The 17,028-nt window shown below is 46.4% G+C and overlaps 1 protein-coding gene across 1 annotated transcript; it reads left to right on the top strand.

Moving 5' to 3' along the window:
- The first annotated feature begins 323 nt into the window (after positions 1-323).
- Positions 324-7,385, top strand: LOC108815615 (uncharacterized). Its single transcript, XM_056990633.1, has 2 exons — positions 324-437; positions 551-7,385. Exon 2 carries the CDS (start codon positions 578-580, stop codon positions 2,756-2,758), a length of 2,181 nt encoding a protein of 726 aa, XP_056846613.1. The 5' UTR covers positions 324-437; positions 551-577; the 3' UTR covers positions 2,759-7,385.
- The last annotated feature ends 9,643 nt before the right edge of the window (positions 7,386-17,028 follow it).

Here is a 17,028-nt window from a genome sequence, read left to right as displayed (position 1 = left end):
ATATAAATAAGAAAATTAATCAAAATTTTAATATGTTTAGAAAAAAAATATAGTGGAACTTAGAGAAAGTAAATAGATTCAATTCAATATATCCAAGCGGTAACCAAATCAAAACTATTTGAAACCATATATCTTCGCTACGGAGTAGGAACATGTGATAGGCACACAAGCGGTTTAACCAAACCGATCTATCTTTAATTTTAATGTCCGGTTTATTTCATTTTGGTTTAATGTTATAAGGGGTTTGTCCTTATTACTTTTAGCTTTTCCTTTCCAGCTCATTTTGGTCGTATGTCACCGTTGCTGAAACGCTTTATGTATCTCTTGACTGCTTTTGCAGATCATTATCCAGAAAAACATTTTGAACTTATCATTATCTCTCTCTCTCTTACGTTCTTGCGTAAAGTTATCTCATCATCAAATCTATCTCCTTCAAGGTGATCTCTCTTTCTTAGATCATTTTCTAGGTTTGGATTCTCCATTCTTAAGTTCTCGGTGAACTCTAGTTTGGTTATTACTCTGTTCTAACGTGCTATGACATTGGTATCAGAAGTCGTCGTTTCTCCGACCTACAACGATGGTTGAAACCAGACTCCAGGAACGTTCGCTGACAGAGCAAGTCGACGAGATCCAGTCTCTTCATGACCTCCTCGCCACCGAACTAAAGTCTCGAGCTGATTCTTTGGATTCATGGTTTGACAGACTTGAAACTATGATGTTCAACAACAACTCTCAGCTTCAGGCTGCCGGAAAAGCACCTCTAGACCCCGGTCCCTCCAACCCACCAACCCCCTTCCCAAACACACCCAACCACTCACCAAATCACCCACCTGACCCTCCCGATCCTTCAAACCTCCATAACCACCGTACCGGAAGAACCCCACCACCGCCAAACGGCCTCGCCTCTCGCCTTTCCAAGATAAAGTTCCCATCTTTCGATGGTACTCACCTCAGAGACTGGATCTCCAACTGCGAGCTGTTCTTTGACATCGACGGCACCAAACCGGAGTTAAAAGTCCGACTAGCGTCGATGCATCTCACCGGAAAGGCCACCCAATGGCACCACAACTATATGAGCACACGATACGGTATCTTCCCATCGTGGACTGAATATATTGTGGCCATCTCGAGTCGTTTCTGCGAGCTATACGACGACCCACTGGCAGAGCTCGTCGAACTGAAACAGGGCTCCGACACCGTCATTGAGTTCCTTGACAAGTTCGAAGTCGCGAGAATGCGCTTGGTTCTCCCTGAAGCTCATGCTCTCAGCATATTCTTAGCAAATCTGAACCGTCACCTCTCCCTTCACACGCGACAGTTCGAAATCACCTCCGTCGGCAGAGCTGCTAAGATAGCGATGCTTCACGAATCATCGATTCTCCACACCCCTAAACCCGCAAAGACTCCCTTCAATCCTAACTGGAAACAAAGCCAGAACCCTTATTATAAACCTTCCACTGCCCCTCCACTCCTCCCTACCCCAACCCTAACCAGTAAACCACAAAAAGCCCCCTTTCCTACAAACTCTGAGAAAAACCCAAAGAAATTTTCATATCAAGAGATGCAAGACCGTCGTGCTAAAGGTCTTTGTATGTTTTGCGATGAAGTTTATACCCCCGGTCACAGCCTCAAACACAAGAAGGCTCAGATCTTCTTTATGGAGTGTGAAGATGATGATGTGTTGTCCTCTGATTCCGACGAAGACCAAGAGGACACAGTAGCTGCTGAGACAACAGACAAGGAACAACAAGCCCTTGTTATCTCTGTCAATGCTCTCACAGGCTCATCCACTTTCAACTGTATGCGAGTAATCGGCTACTACGGCAAGTGTAAGCTCTTCATACTGATTGATAATGGCAGTACACACAACTTCCTAGATTTGAACATCGCCAATGAAATTGGTTGCATGTTGGAGAAGACAAAACCCATGGATTTAACTGCTGCAAGTGGCTGTACAATGCTCACAAAATACCGGTGCAGCAACTTCTCTTGGAAGATGCAAGGTTACTCCTACACATCAGATATACGCACTCTCCCTCTTGATTGCTGCGACTTGGTTCTTGGTGTGCAATGGCTCTCAACCCTAGGACCCATCTTATGGGATTTCCTCAACCCACGTATGGAGTTCACATTGAATGGAACGAAGAATGTGCTTCGTGGTGTCACAAAGAACAGTTGCAAAGTCATCAAAGGCAGCACTTTCAACAAGTTGATGCTGCAGCAACCACAAATAGCTGTTATTCAACTTCGCGAAGTTACTGCTGACAACTCACAGAGCCTCCAACCGTCTTCTCTACTGTCTCATCTCTCAGCAGCACAGAGCGACATGGAAAATGACCCTCGCTTGCAGGCTCTGCTCAGTGACTTTTCCACTCTGTTTGAGGAACCCGTTGAGCTCCCTCCTTTCAGAGATGGCTTTGATCACCGCATTCCTTTGGAATCAGGTGCAAACCCAGTTAATCTCAGACCTTATTGTTACTCAACACTACATAAGGATGTGATTGATACGATGGTTAAAGAGATGCTCAACAAGGGGATTATTCAGTGCAGCACAAGCCCATACGCCTCCCCTGTTGTCTTGGTGAAAAAGAAGGACGGCTCGTGGAGACTTTGTGTAGACTTCCGTGGGCTCAACAAACAAACCATCAAGGATAAATATCCTATACCTTTGCTGGAAGACCTCCTTGATGAGTTTGGCTCTGCAAAGTACTTCTCAAAGTTGGACCTACGCTCAGGCTTCCACCAGCTCCGTATGTAACCTGATGACATTCATAAGACCGCCTTCAAGACACACTCTGGTCACTATGAGTAACTCGTGATGCCATTTGGTCTCACCAACGCTCCCTGCACTTTCCAGAGTCTGATGAACAAGGTCTTTGAGAAGGTCCTGCGGAAATTTGTCCTCGTATTTTTCGATGACATATTGATCTACAGCGCTTCCTGGGAGGAACACCTCCAACATCTACACGAAGTGTTTCAGATCCTATCACTTCACCAGCTGTTTCTCAAGCCTTCAAAGTGTATGTTTGGCGCGACTGTGATTGAGTACCTTGGTCACTTTATCTCTGCAGAAGGAGTGAGTACTGATCCTCGCAAGATCAAAACCATTGTGCAATGGCCAACGCCGTCGTCACAGAAGCAGCTGCGTAGTTTCCTGGGTTTGGCTAACTACTACAGGAGGTTCATCCAAGCTTACAGCGTGATTGCCAAACCTCTCTCAAATTCCTCAAGAAGGAAGGTTTCTGTTGGGGTCAGATAGCTTCAGACGCTTTCAACGAGTTAAAGACAGCACTGACTACGTCTCCAGTACTAGCGCTGCCTAACTTTGACAAGACGTTTGTGGTCGAAAATGATACCTCCAACTCAGGCATAGGTGCGGTTCTGATGCAAGATGGTCACCCCATTAGCTTCATCAGCAGAGCACTAGGCCCCCGACACCAAGGCCTATATGTCTACGAGAAAGAATTGCTTGCGGTAGTCCATGCTGTGCAAACATGGAGTGCGTATCTTGCTCATAAACCTTTCATCATCAAGACAGATCAGAAAAGCCTCAAATTTCTGATGGAGCAGAAGATTACCACACCATTTCAACACATGTGGTTGTCTAAACTGATGGGATACACGTTTGAAATCCAATACAAACAAGGGAAAGAAAATGTGGCTGCTGATGCATTATCAAGAGTCTCTGGCTCACAACTCTTGCAAATCACGCTTTCCCAATCTCATCACGGCTTCTTCGACTCAATCAAGCTCCTTTGGGAAACAGACCCCAACCTCAGGAAAATCATCTCCGACCTACAGGCCAACAAGTCGTCTCATCCCTCGTTTACATTTGTGAACAATGAGCTTCGTCGCCGGGGTAAACTGGTCGTTGGTAACAATGAGGATACAAAACTTCACATCCTGCGTTGGCTTCAAGACTCGGCTGTTGGTGGTCATTCAGGCAGAGATGCTACTTTACAACGAGTCAAATCGATCTTCTTTTGGCCTCGTATGAACGTGGAGATCCAGGCTTATGTTCGCAATTGCTCAGTCTATCAGAAGAACAAGAATGACTTGGCTGCTAAACTAGGCCTTCTGCAACCATTACTTGTTCCTAATGGAGTATGGGAGTCTATCGGAATGGACTTCATCGAGGGCCTTCCTCCGTCAAACAGTAAACACTCCATATTGGTTGTTGTTGACAGATTGAGTAAGAACGCGCATTTCATCCCTCTGTCACATCCCTATACTGCTATCGAAGTCGCTCAAGCATATCTTGACAACATCTTCAAGCTTCACGGCTTACCAAAGGATATTGTCAGTGACAGAGACCCAACCTTCCTGAGTGAAGTTTGGAGAGAGCTGTTCCGTGTACAAGGTGTCGACCTGAAGCCCTCCTCAGCCTATCACCCTCAAACCGATGGGCATACTAAAGCTACAAACAAGACTCTTGAGACCTACTTGCGCTGCATGACTACAGAAACTCCACACTCTTGGAGCAAGTGGCTTCCTCTCGCCGAGTGGTGGTATAATACCACTTACCATTCAGCCATCAAGAGTACTCCGTTTGAAGTAATCTACGGTCAACCTCCACCAACTCACTTACCATACCTGCCTGACAGGACAAAACATAATGAAGCAATCTGCTGACTCTCATCGCTCTCCACGAGAGTTCAAAGTAGGCGATCACATTTACTTGAAGCTTCAACCCTACCGCCAGAACACTCTGAAGAACAGAAACATCCCTCACAAGTTGTCTCCTCGCTTCTATGGTCCGTTCCGCGTGTTAGAAAGGGTTGGTTATGTGGCTTACAAGCTTGCTTTACCGGCTGACGCTGCTATACATGATACATTCCATGTTAGCCAGCTCAAACTGTGTCCAAACCCACCCACTGGAGATCCTTCATTACCGCAGTACTGTCAAGACTTGGGCAACTCTAAGGAACCAGACAGTATCTTGGAGAAGAAGATGGTTAAGCATCGCAATGCTGCAGTCACCAAGGTCCTAGTGTAATGGAAAGGGTACCCTCCTGAGCAAGCCACTTGGGAATTCTATCAGGATTTCATCAGCAAGTTCCCAACGTTTGATCCTTGAGGACAAGGACCTTCGGAAACGGGGAGTAGTGTGATAGGCACACAAGCGGTTTAACCAAACCGATCTATCTTTAATTTTAATGTCCGGTTTATTTCATTTCGGTTTAATGTCATAAGGGGTTTGTCCTTATTGCTTTTAGCTTTTCCTTTCCAGCTCATTTTGGTCGTATGTGACCGTTGCTGAAACGGCTTTATGTATCTCTTGACTGCTTTTGCAGATCATTATCCAGAAAAAACATTTTGAACTTATCATTATATCTCTCTCTCTCTTACGTTCTTGCGTAAAGTTATCTCATCATCAAATCTATCTCCTTCAAGGTGATCTCTCTTTCTTAGATCATTTTCTAGGTTTGGATTCTCCATTCTTAAGTTCTCGGTGAACTCTAGTTTGGTTATTACTCTGTTCTAGTGCTATTACAGAACATGTATTCTACAGTAACGTGATGTAAAGGTGGCTCGGCCGTGAGTCTTAAATATGCTTACAAAAACTTGTTGTCGTTATTGATAATTTCATCTGTTTCTTGCATTTTTTGTTGACATATAATTTTAACATCTGACAAAAAATATTCAAACCGACTATATATAACATATTTAAAATCCTATGTTCAATCAAAATAATATAATTTAGTAATATAATTATAATTTCATCTAAATATTAAATTAAATTTTAATTAATTACTGTAATATAATTAATCTATAAATATTCATATTCATACATGAACACACACGTGAAAATCATGTAGTTATAAAAATTTGATAAAATTTAATTGGTGTACCAATTTGTGATAAAGTACAAATTAAGAAAAATATCAACTAATGTTTTAAAACAATTAAAAATTCTAATAGTCCGAATGGTGACTAGTCTGAATGGTTATTGCAGATTTAGTCCTATAAACACTACGGAATTGCTAGGTACGATTCATTTGTGATTCATGCGTTATCGGAATATGTATGTGATATACCATGGATTTTACCCATTATGTGAAGTAGGTACGATCACCTCTTACCTACCGAATGCAACTACCAAAAATCAGTGTAGCCAGACTGAATGCACTCAAAAACCCATCTAAACCTTCAGAGACATCAACAGACAACACCAGTAAGCAATCTGAAGATGCATCAGAGCCAATGCAAGTTGATCAAGTTCCCAAACATCTTAAATATAAGCTAATGAGAAGGAGATGGATAACTTCACTAAAAGGGTTCTACGGATACCCATGGATAAACCAGTCGAGGAGGTTTATTTTTCCCACAGATTGTGAATGTTCTTCACAGAGAACAAAAAAAACTGAACATGACATTGAAAAAATATTCCATGAGGTCAGAAAGAAGATGAATAAGAGGATTACACTGAATAAGAAGAGTGATCCTGAAAATTTTGTAATCCCGTGCTTGTTAAAAGGCATTGAGTTCCCATGTAGGCTCTGCGACACATGTTCTTCAGTCAGCATACTACCAAAGGTGATGGCAGAACAATAAGGTCTGAACATAGAGCTTTTAGAGGATTCGTTCACTTTTTTGGACAGCTCTAGGAGAAATTCAGGAGGAATTATCAGAAACCTTGAGATGAAGATTTGTAATGCCCTAATTCCAGTAGACTTTCATCTGCTGAACAACAAGTTGAATGGAAATTCTTCTCTACTACTTGGGAAAGCCTTCATGGCTACTATAGGAGCAGTTTGCAATATGCAGACTAAGAAGCTATGCATGAGACTCATATACCTTAATGTCTACCATGATCCAGTGAGAGTCGTCAAGCCACAAACGTCCCACATAGAGATTGGAGATGATCCATGATTCATAGCAGCTTGTCATTGTGCACGCGAAACAAACGATCGAGCATCGATCGATAACCAGACCCGACAATCGATCGGCAGATGCACTCTACCATCGATCGACGCGTATGACACACCATTCCGAAGAAGGCTGGTAACCGAGAAGCTGTTACAGGACAAGCTTGATGAGATTAATTTCACTCTAGACTTGATCAAGGATATCTCAGAATATACAGATGCCGGATATGGAATGCAGCAATGCAGCACTGGAAACCTTCAGAAGAGGATGCATACAAATGAGGTTGCGAGGCAATAATAAAAATCAGTGGACCAGAGGATACGAGGCCATAAGAAGCTTCATTGGTACATGGTTTCAGATGAGCAAATAAGAAGTTTATACTCGTATCCAAACGAATAGTCAATTTCATCCATACTATAACAAAGCACTGAGTTGGAGGCAATCCACTATTAGGTATTTCTTTTAATTTAGTTTGCATTGTTACTGAATTTTTTTTCTAATTTTATGCAGGTCAATGTTGGGGTCAAAAACGGTTATCTCGAAATCAACGGCTAAGTCTATTTGTCATACGAAAGTATAAGGAAGAAACGGGAAGTGATCTAAGTTTGGATAGGCCGAACGACAAGGAATCCGCCTTGAAACTTCAAAGAGCCCGTTCTCTCAAACCGTGAGGACCCAGAGAACGATCAAGATATCAAATCGAAGCCCTCGTCGAGACGCACGTGCTGGTCCTGGCCGCCGGCGGCTAGCCCCCGTTCTGGTCCTGGCCTCCGGGCGGCTAAGCCCCGTGCTGGTTCGGCCGCCGGGAAACTTCAAAGAACCCGTTCTCTCAAACCGTGAGGACCCAGAGAACGATCGAGATATCAAATCGAAGCCCTCGTCGAGACGCACGTGCTGGTCCTGGCCGCCGGCGGCTAGCCCCCGTGCTGGTCCTGGCCGCCGGGCGGCTAGCGCCCGTGCTGGTCCTGGCCGCCGGAAAACTTCGAAGAGCCCGTTCTCTCAAACCGTGAGGACTCAGAAAACGATCAAGATATCGAATCGAAGCCCTCGTCAAGACGCACGTGCTGGTCCTGTCCGCCGGGCGGCTAGCCCCCGTGCTGGCCGTGGCCGCCGGCGGCTAGCACCCGTGCCGGCTGTGGCCGCCGGGCGTCTAGCCCCGTGCTGGCCGTGGCCTCCGGCGGCTAGCGCCCGTGCTGGCCGTGGCCGCCGGGCGGCTAGCCCCGTGCTGGCCGTGGCCGCCGGCGGCTAGCGCCCGTGCTGGCCGTGGCCGCCGGGCGGCTAGCCCCGTGCTGGCCGTGGCCGCCGGCGGCTAGCGCCCGTGCTGGCCGTGGCCGCCGGGCGGCTAGCCCCGTGCTGGCTCGGGTCTTCGGACAACAATCTTCGGTACACGAATCCCAGTCCCCGGCAATCAGAAGTCCATACTTCGAGTCTTTCCCAAGTCCTCGCAGGACGAATCATCGAGATTCCGCGTACGAAACTCCGGTTCTTACTCCAATCTAAGACCGTCGGAAACATCTCGGAAACTCGTAAGATATCGACGGGAAGGAAGATCTTAGATTCTTCGTACGAAACAGCGATGGTCATCTTAAGACACCACTCGTCTCAACTCTACGAACGAACGAAGAACTTCCAAAGAAATCGTAGAAAACAACAGAAGTCCTGGAAACGGCCCGAAAGGGACCAAACACGATCGGACAGTCCGTTTACGATTATCTGAGATAGATACGACGATTTACGTTTATCTTTGCATAGCAAGATAAATGCTAAATTTCCGGAAGGATAAATGTCAAGTTTCCCGAAGATAAATGTCAAGTTTCCCGATGAAAGCCGACGAAAATGGAAAGAAGCCCGCCTTGCGGCCCAGGAGGAGAATAGACCGTCATAAGAAGGAGTATATAAAGGAGCTTTGGGAGAGGAAGAAAGGCAAGAGCGAAAATCATTAAGAGAGAGAGAAATCCGAGATTGGAGACCTAGAGAGCTCATGTTAGGTTAAGAACTTAGAATTTAGGCGGTAGACTAGCAAGGTAGGACCTAGAACGTCCGACCGCCTCTCGTTCTATTTTCATCTTGTCCGCAGGCTCCTGTCTCTCTCGGAAGGATCTAACAATCCTTTTACTTAGAGTTCCGCACATAGAAACCCTAGTCATTAATCTCGACATGCCTGTTTCAATGTCCAACGCTCATACTAGACGAACTCCGCCGAGGCAGTTCGATCTCTTGTTCAAATCTTTCTAACTGAACTACGTCCGACTTGATCCTCGAAAGGGGTACGTAGGCAGCCTTTCTCAAGGTCCAGTCCAACTCTTAACAAAACCCTTGTTGTACTTAGAGTTCCGCACATAGAAACCCTAGGGATTATTCTCGACATGCCCGTTTCTATGACTAACGCTCGTACTAGACGAACTCCGTCAGGCAGTTCGATCTCTTGTTCAAACAACTCCAACTGAACTACGTCCGACTTGATCCTCGAAAGGGTACGTAGGCAGCCTTCCTTAAGGTCCAGTCTCAAATCTTAATAAAACCTTTCCGCGTTTATTTGATCACTTGTCGTTGGTTGTCGCAGAGAATCCGGACCTTCAGGGAAAGTTAGGTTTACTTAGCTTTCCTCCGTTTTACTTAATCAAAATCGACAGTGCGAATTTCGGTTCCCACAGTTTGGCGCTAGAAGGAGGGGGGGTCGGATTCTCTTACTCAAAAACCTACGATCGATAACAACAGCATGGCCACATCACCTGTCCGCAACATCGTGTCATTCGGGATAGAGCAACGGCTGGTCAAGCCAAACCTCACGACGAACTCCTCGTTATCAGACTAACGATCCAGGACATCGACGTAGCGAGAATATTGGTCAACACCGGATGCTCGATAATATTATATATAAAAACACCCTCGAGAGGATGGGAATCGACCTAAACGCTATCACGGACGATCCCAATCCGATAATCGGACTCTCAGGAAACATCACAATGACCCTCGGCTCGGTCGATCTCTCGGTCAGAGCCGGGAGCGTCACGAAGACGGTGGAATTTTTGGTAGTCGACGGTCCAGCAGCATATAACGCGATCGTCGGGACTCCGTGGTTAAATTCCATGCGAGCGATCCCCTCGACTTTCCATCTGTGCCTCAAATTTCCAACCCTCTCCGGAGTGGAAACAATACAAGGAGATCGTAAAGCGCCGCAAGTCTGCTTGGCCACTGGGTTAAAACGGAAAAACTCCGAGCCCGAAATTAAACCAAAAAAGCAAGCAACCCACGAACCAGCATCGCAGGACCCTCCAGAAATCTTCTGGCAATCGCAAAGAGCTGAGGTCCTAGAAGGGAAACGTGAGCCCACTTGCGAACCGGTAATTTCGGTCTGCCTCGACAAGACTAACCCAGAGCGGTGCGTGGAGATTGGAGCCAATCTCCGCGATCCGTTGAAAGCAGAACTCATCGCGTGTCTCAAGAAGAACCTTAACACGTTCGCTTGGACTGCGGAAGATATGCCGGGAATCGACATCAACATAACGAACACGAACACTCGTAAATCGAAGGAACCGAGCAGCCGACCCCGGCCTTGGCCGTAGACGCCGGGCGGCTAGCGCTCGTGCTGGCCGTGGCCGCCGGGCGGCTAGCCCCGTGCTGGCCGTGGCCGCCGGCGGCTAGCGCCCGTGCTGGCCATGGCCGCCGGGCGGCTAGCCCCGTGCTGGCCGTGGCCGCCGGCGGCTAGCACCCGTGCTGGCCGTGGCCGCGGGCGGCTAGCCCCGTGCTGGCCGTAGCCACCGGCGACTAGCGTCCGTGCTGGCCGTGGCCGCCGGGCAGCTAGCCCCGTGCTGGCTCGGGTCTTCGGACAACAATATCTGGTACACAAGTCCCAGGCCCGGCCGTCAGAAATCTGTACTTCGAGTCTTTCCCAAAGTCCTCGCAGGACGAATCATTGAGATTCCGCGTACGAAACTCCGGTTCTTACTCCAAGCTAAGACCGTCGGAAACACTTCGGAAACTCGTAAGATATCAACGGGGAGGAAGATCTTAAATTCTTCGTACGAAACAGCGATGGTTATCTTAAGACACCACTCATCTCAACTCTACGAACGAATGAAGAACTTCCGAAGAAATCGTAGAAAACAACGGAAGTCCTAGAGACGGCCCGAAAGGGACCAAACGTGATCGGACAGTCCGTTTACGATTATCTAAGATAGATACGACGATTTACATTTATCTTTACGCAACAAGATAAATGCTAAGTTTCCCGAAGATTAATGTCAAGTTTCCCGATAAGTATGGAGGCCGACGAAAATCAGCGTCTCTAATGCTAAAATTCGATAACATTTTACGGAACACCTTTCGTAAAATAAATTCTCGAAAATATTTCACGAGACAGCTTTTGCATGATTAAACTCGACAACATTTTACAAAAAAGTTTCCGTAAAATTAACTCGACAACATTTTGTGAAAAAACTCTCGTTAGATAAAAGCTCAACAATATTTTACGAAACATCATTCGTAAAGTATAATAAGATCGTAAGCTTCTTGACCTGACCAGTTCGCTCATAGCTTGACGAAACAAGAAGCCCCACTCGAGTGACATCTTGCCATTCGTTTTCACTTGTCTACCCACCTTAGCCTTCTTCGAGTTTCGCCTACTTCTCCTCCCTTTGCTTCAACGATTCTGCAACGATTCTGCACTGTTCCTTCATGTTTCATCAAAAATCAATTCTCGATTCAGTATCGGACTTTTCGAAGACCTTTGACGATGAAACGGTAGAAGACAAAGAGGAACGGACATGAGGCAATCTCGAGTAATCAATGAGACTAAGGTACATCCGACTTAGAAAATTTTATCAAAGTTTTAATTTTTTCGTAGGAAAGGAATGGGAACGTCTTGTAAACTGCCGTAAAATTTAGGGAACTTAGAACCTAGGTGGATAGTCTAGCAAGATAAGTCTTAGGCATTTTCTTCCAGTTTCGTTCTATTGTTCCTTGACTGTTTAGGCAGAACGCGCAAACCGATCTAATCTCTCGAAAAACCGAGAAACGATCGCCGCGCATCCTTGGCATACTCTTTCCGCTTCCGTGAGACTAATGGCACGACGGAGAGCTACAAAATTAACGAAATAACCTTCGGTAAAACTTCATGAGTAACCCGAAGCAACTTTCGCCAAAAAACGAAACCTAAAGTGGAAAATCGTTTCGAAAAGCCATCACCCATAACTTGGAAAACTCCTCTATGATTGGCATGTCTATCTCGACGAACTCTATTCGGCCCTCGGCCAACTACGTCTTTCCATAAAGCCCGAACATGCACTCGACATCGCCATTAAGGACAATCGTCAACTAAACACGATCTTAACGGTAACACAAAGGGTCATGGACTGGTCTTTTACCAACGACTTCCTTGGCTAAACGGCTGAAGTCAGCCTCCATGCCGATCCACAATACTTAGCGACCACCGCTCCAACCGTGTAACGGCTAAAAAAGACAATCCACGATTTGTCGTAAAACGTCAAACGGATATTATGCAAGCAGTTTGTCGTATAACCCAAAATCGGAAATCATACGATAACGAAACTTGATCCTAACAACCAAATGGTTAAACGGAAGATCTTAAACTTATCATCAAATCGATTAAGTTCTATACGCCCCATAAAACGCGGCACGAAAAGAAACGCTCGTAGCAAAGCTCCCAGAGCTATACGAGTCATTCTTACAAAAACAAATCTCAGAAGGCCAACACTTCACGAAACATAGTGAAGTTAGACGCTTCCCCCCCCCTGGTAAAATTTACGCGACCCTTCGGTCCTAAATCCTCAACACAATTCGCCAACTACTAAACGGCTGCGACAACGGATCCAGTATCCATAAAACGATTATCACATCCAGACACATGTCTCTCATCGCTTACACCTAAAATCGCTCGCTAAAAAGTAGCATACGGACCAAGCGACAAAATCACAATCCGAAGTGACTACTCGGATTCTATCCTTAACACTTGACGAAAGTATAAATCAAATCATAAGCGAAAGCCCATAATCCTCTTATGGCATGAGAAAAATAAAATCACAGCACTGCGAGACGTCGCTTCGTGCTCGGATAAACATTTTTCGATAACAAATTCATACGCCTTCAAAACGGCATCATTTCGTTGTTGCTGATCACAACAAACGAACTCTAACGTCCTAAACAGACAAGCCACCTAAGGGTAGGCTCTTTTACATCCGACAAGGATCCCATAGCGCGCTATACAAAAAATCCAAATTTGGTTCAGCACTTCGTAAAGGAAGTAGCTCGATTCGTGCCCAGACAAATCATATAAGCCGATACCACTTCGCGGATTTTAAAACGGTACGAATCAGGTTAAAATCACAAACAGGCAAAACGAAAGCCGATTTGTCATCGCACAGCCTCAGTCTGAGAGTAAACCTAGGTCTTGCCCTAAACCCAGCCTTGCTGGTATCTTAACATCTCATAGGCAAAGCGTCAACGACGCGAGATCCCAAAACTTGTCTCTTCACTCAAGTCTGTACGTTTTCACGAATTTTCGCGTAAATCGTAAACCGCAGGAAAATCTCGCTTTGTACAAACTACGGATACGGTGATCGTCAGGGAGGCAGGAATGAGACGACAACTCACACCCTGCCCCTCTAACTTCGACAAACAGAAGTTCTAAACGCAAAATATTTTATAAATGCATACCGCGAGTTCAATACAACGCCCTAAAAAGGGCAGGGACTCAAAGCCACCAACGGCCAGTTCCGAAATCATACATAATGGCCAACCAACGGCCGAAATGTAATCAAAATAAAAATCTCTAAAGGGATTGATAAACCTAGACGCTCCCCGGAGCATCACCTTCATCCTCAAAACTCACCCAAAGTAGGAACGGTCTCACCGTCGCCTCCATTGGTCGCACCACCACTGCATGTCTCATATGCGCCGGCTTCGCGATCCTTGACTGCGTGGTCCTGGTCCTCCGAACCCTCCGAATGCAGGACAAGGGTGCACACGGATTTCAGACCAGCAAGAATCGAGTCGAAGTTGAGCAACGAACTCACGGTCTTCCCGACGTCACGTTCAAGATCGCCAATCAAAGGTGATGTGGATTTCCGCAATGAAATACTCTTAGCCAAAAATTTCGATTTTCAACTCATAATCTTCCGCCCGCAAGATCGCTCCCGCATCTTGCATGCTGGGGGGCTAACTGTTGGGGTCAAAAACGGTTATCTCGAAATCAACGGCTAAGTCTATTTGTCATACGAAAGTATAAGGAAGAAACGGGAAGTGATCTAAGTTTGGATAGGCCGAACGACAAGGAATCCGCCTTGAAACTTCAAAGAGCCCGTTCTCTCAAACCGTGAGGACCCAGAGAACGATCAAGATATCAAATCGAAGCCCTCGTCGAGACGCACGTGCTGGTCCTGGCCGCCGGCGGCTAGCCCCCGTGCTGGTCCTGGCCGCCGGGCGGCAAAGCCCCCGTGCTGGTTCGGCCGCCGGGAAACTTCAAAGAACCCGTTCTCTCAAACCGTGAGGACCCAGAGAACGATCGAGATATCAAATCGAAGCCCTCGTCGAGACGCACGTGCTGGTCCTGGCCGCCGGCGGCTAGCCCCCGTGCTGGTCCTGGCCGCCGGGCGGCTAGCGCCTGTGCTGGTCCTGGCCGCCGGAAACTTCGAAGAGCCCGTTCTCTCAAACCGTGAGGACTCAGAAAACGATCAAGATATCGAATCGAAGCCCTCGTCAAGACGCACGTGCTGGTCCTGTCCGCCGGGCGGCTAGCCCCCGTGCTGGCCGTGGCCGCCGGCGGCTAGCACCCGTGCTGGCCGTGGCCGCCGGGCGTCTAGCCCCGTGCTGGCCGTGGCCGCCGGCGGCTAGCGCCCGTGCTGGCCGTGGCCGCCGGGCGGCTAGCCCCGTGCTGGCCGTGGCCGCCGGCGGCTAGCGCCCGTGCTGGCCGTGGCCGCCGGGCGGCTAGCCCCGTGCTGGCCGTGGCCGCCGGCGGCTAGCGCCCGTGCTGGCCGTGGCCGCCGGGCGGCTAGCCCCGTGCTGGCTCGGGTCTTCGGACAACAATCTTCGGTACACGAATCCCAGTCCCCGGCAATCAGAAGTCCATACTTCGAGTCTTTCCCAAGTCCTCGCAGGACGAATCATCGAGATTCCGCGTACGAAACTCCGGTTCTTACTCCAATCTAAGACCGTCGGAAACATCTCGGAAACTCGTAAGATATCGACGGGAAGGAAGATCTTAGATTCTTCGTACGAAACAGCGATGGTCATCTTAAGACACCACTCGTCTCAACTCTACGAACGAACGAAGAACTTCCAAAGAAATCGTAGAAAACAACAGAAGTCCTGGAAACGGCCCGAAAGGGACCAAACACGATCGGACAGTCCGTTTACGATTATCTGAGATAGATACGACGATTTACGTTTATCTTTGCATAGCAAGATAAATGCTAAATTTCCGGAAGGATAAATGTCAAGTTTCCCGAAGATAAATGTCAAGTTTCCCGATGAAAGCCGACGAAAATGGAAAGAAGCCCGCCTTGCGGCCCAGGAGGAGAATAGACCGTCATAAGAAGGAGTATATAAAGGAGCTTTGGGAGAGGAAGAAAGGCAAGAGCGAAAATCATTAAGAGAGAGAGAAATCCGAGATTGGAGACCTAGAGAGCTCATGTTAGGTTAAGAACTTAGAATTTAGGCGGTAGACTAGCAAGGTAGGACCTAGAACGTCCGGCCGCCTCTCGTTCTATTTTCATCTTGTCCGCAGGCTCCTGTCTCTCTCGGAAGGATCTAACAATCCTTTTACTTAGAGTTCCGCACATAGAAACCCTAGGCATTAATCTCGACATGCCTGTTTCAATGTCCAACGCTCATACTAGACGAACTCCGCCGAGGCAGTTCGATCTCTTGTTCAAATCTTTCTAACTGAACTACGTCCGACTTGATCCTCGAAAGGGGTACGTAGGCAGCCTTTCTCAAGGTCCAGTCCTAACTCTTAACAAAACCCTTGTTGTACTTAGAGTTCCGCACATAGAAACCCTAGGCATTATTCTCGACATGCCCGTTTCTATGACTAATGCTCGTACTAGACGAACTCCGTCAGGCAGTTCGATCTCTTGTTCAAACAACTCCAACTGAACTACGTCCGACTTGATCCTCGAAAGGGGTACGTAGGCAGCCTTCCTTAAGGTCCAGTCTCAAATCTTAATAAAACCTTTCCGCGTTTATTTGATCACTTGTCGTTGGTTGTCGCAGAGAATCCGGACCTTCAGGGAAAGTTAGGTTTACTTAGCTTTCCTCCGTTTTACTTAATCAAAATCGACAGTGCGAATTTCGGTTCCCACAGTCAAAAAAGATTCAAGGAGACGATTTCTCAGCCTATCGACCAACGAGACCATGTCGACATCGTTCAACAGCACTTCACAAGAAACGATTGATAGACACTTAACTGTGTCGATCGATACCGATAAGAGCTATAAGATATATCATTTTTCTTGTTAAATGTTTTCCTTATGATTTATGTTCTCACCAAACTTCAAGTAGATAAACACTGGGGACAGTGTTATTTAAGTCTGAGGGAGGTTTACTAATACTTAGTTTATTTTTTGAGTCTTATAAAATATTTTTCCAAAAGTTTTTATTGAGTCAAGAAGGAGATTATGATCAAATAAAATTTGATTGTTACTCTAATCACCGTCTAGAAAACCAAAGCTGACTTCCAACCTAAATCAACTTTACTCGCTTGTTTTGGGGCCTTGTGTGATCGGAATCCTCTTGCGAGTCTGGAAGGTATTAGACTGTGTGTTTCTGATTCCCATTTCAACTCTCTTTAGCATCCATTATAATAAAAACATTGAGATTATTTTTCGAAAGATGCAGAGGGGTAAGTAAATTACCTATGACCCCATTATTCTAATTCAGAAAGGAATGATCAAACATCGTTGGAAGCGAAGGGTATGTAAATTATTATGACCCCGTTATTCGTCCACACTTTTTCAAAAGCAGAGAAATTTCCAAAAATTCAATAAGATGAACAAGATGTCTACACTAGAATCATTGTTCACTGGCATTGAAATAAATCTGGATTGAGAAAAGAGAGAAGGGAAAGAGTCAGAAAAGACTACATGTTGATTCAGATACTTTTTTGAGTTGATTCCATGTATTCAGTGGTCGATACTCCCA

Source organism: Raphanus sativus, chromosome 7 (genome assembly GCF_000801105.2).
Source record: "Raphanus sativus cultivar WK10039 chromosome 7, ASM80110v3, whole genome shotgun sequence".
NCBI lineage: Eukaryota > Viridiplantae > Streptophyta > Magnoliopsida > Brassicales > Brassicaceae > Raphanus > Raphanus sativus.
This window is presented reverse-complemented; position numbering and strand designations above follow the sequence as displayed.

What these genes read in the sequence shown, in the direction of transcription:
- LOC108815615 (XM_056990633.1), top strand. Translation starts at nt 578, where the DNA reads ATGGTTGAAACCAGACTCCAGGAACGTTCGCTGACAGAGCAAGTCGAC.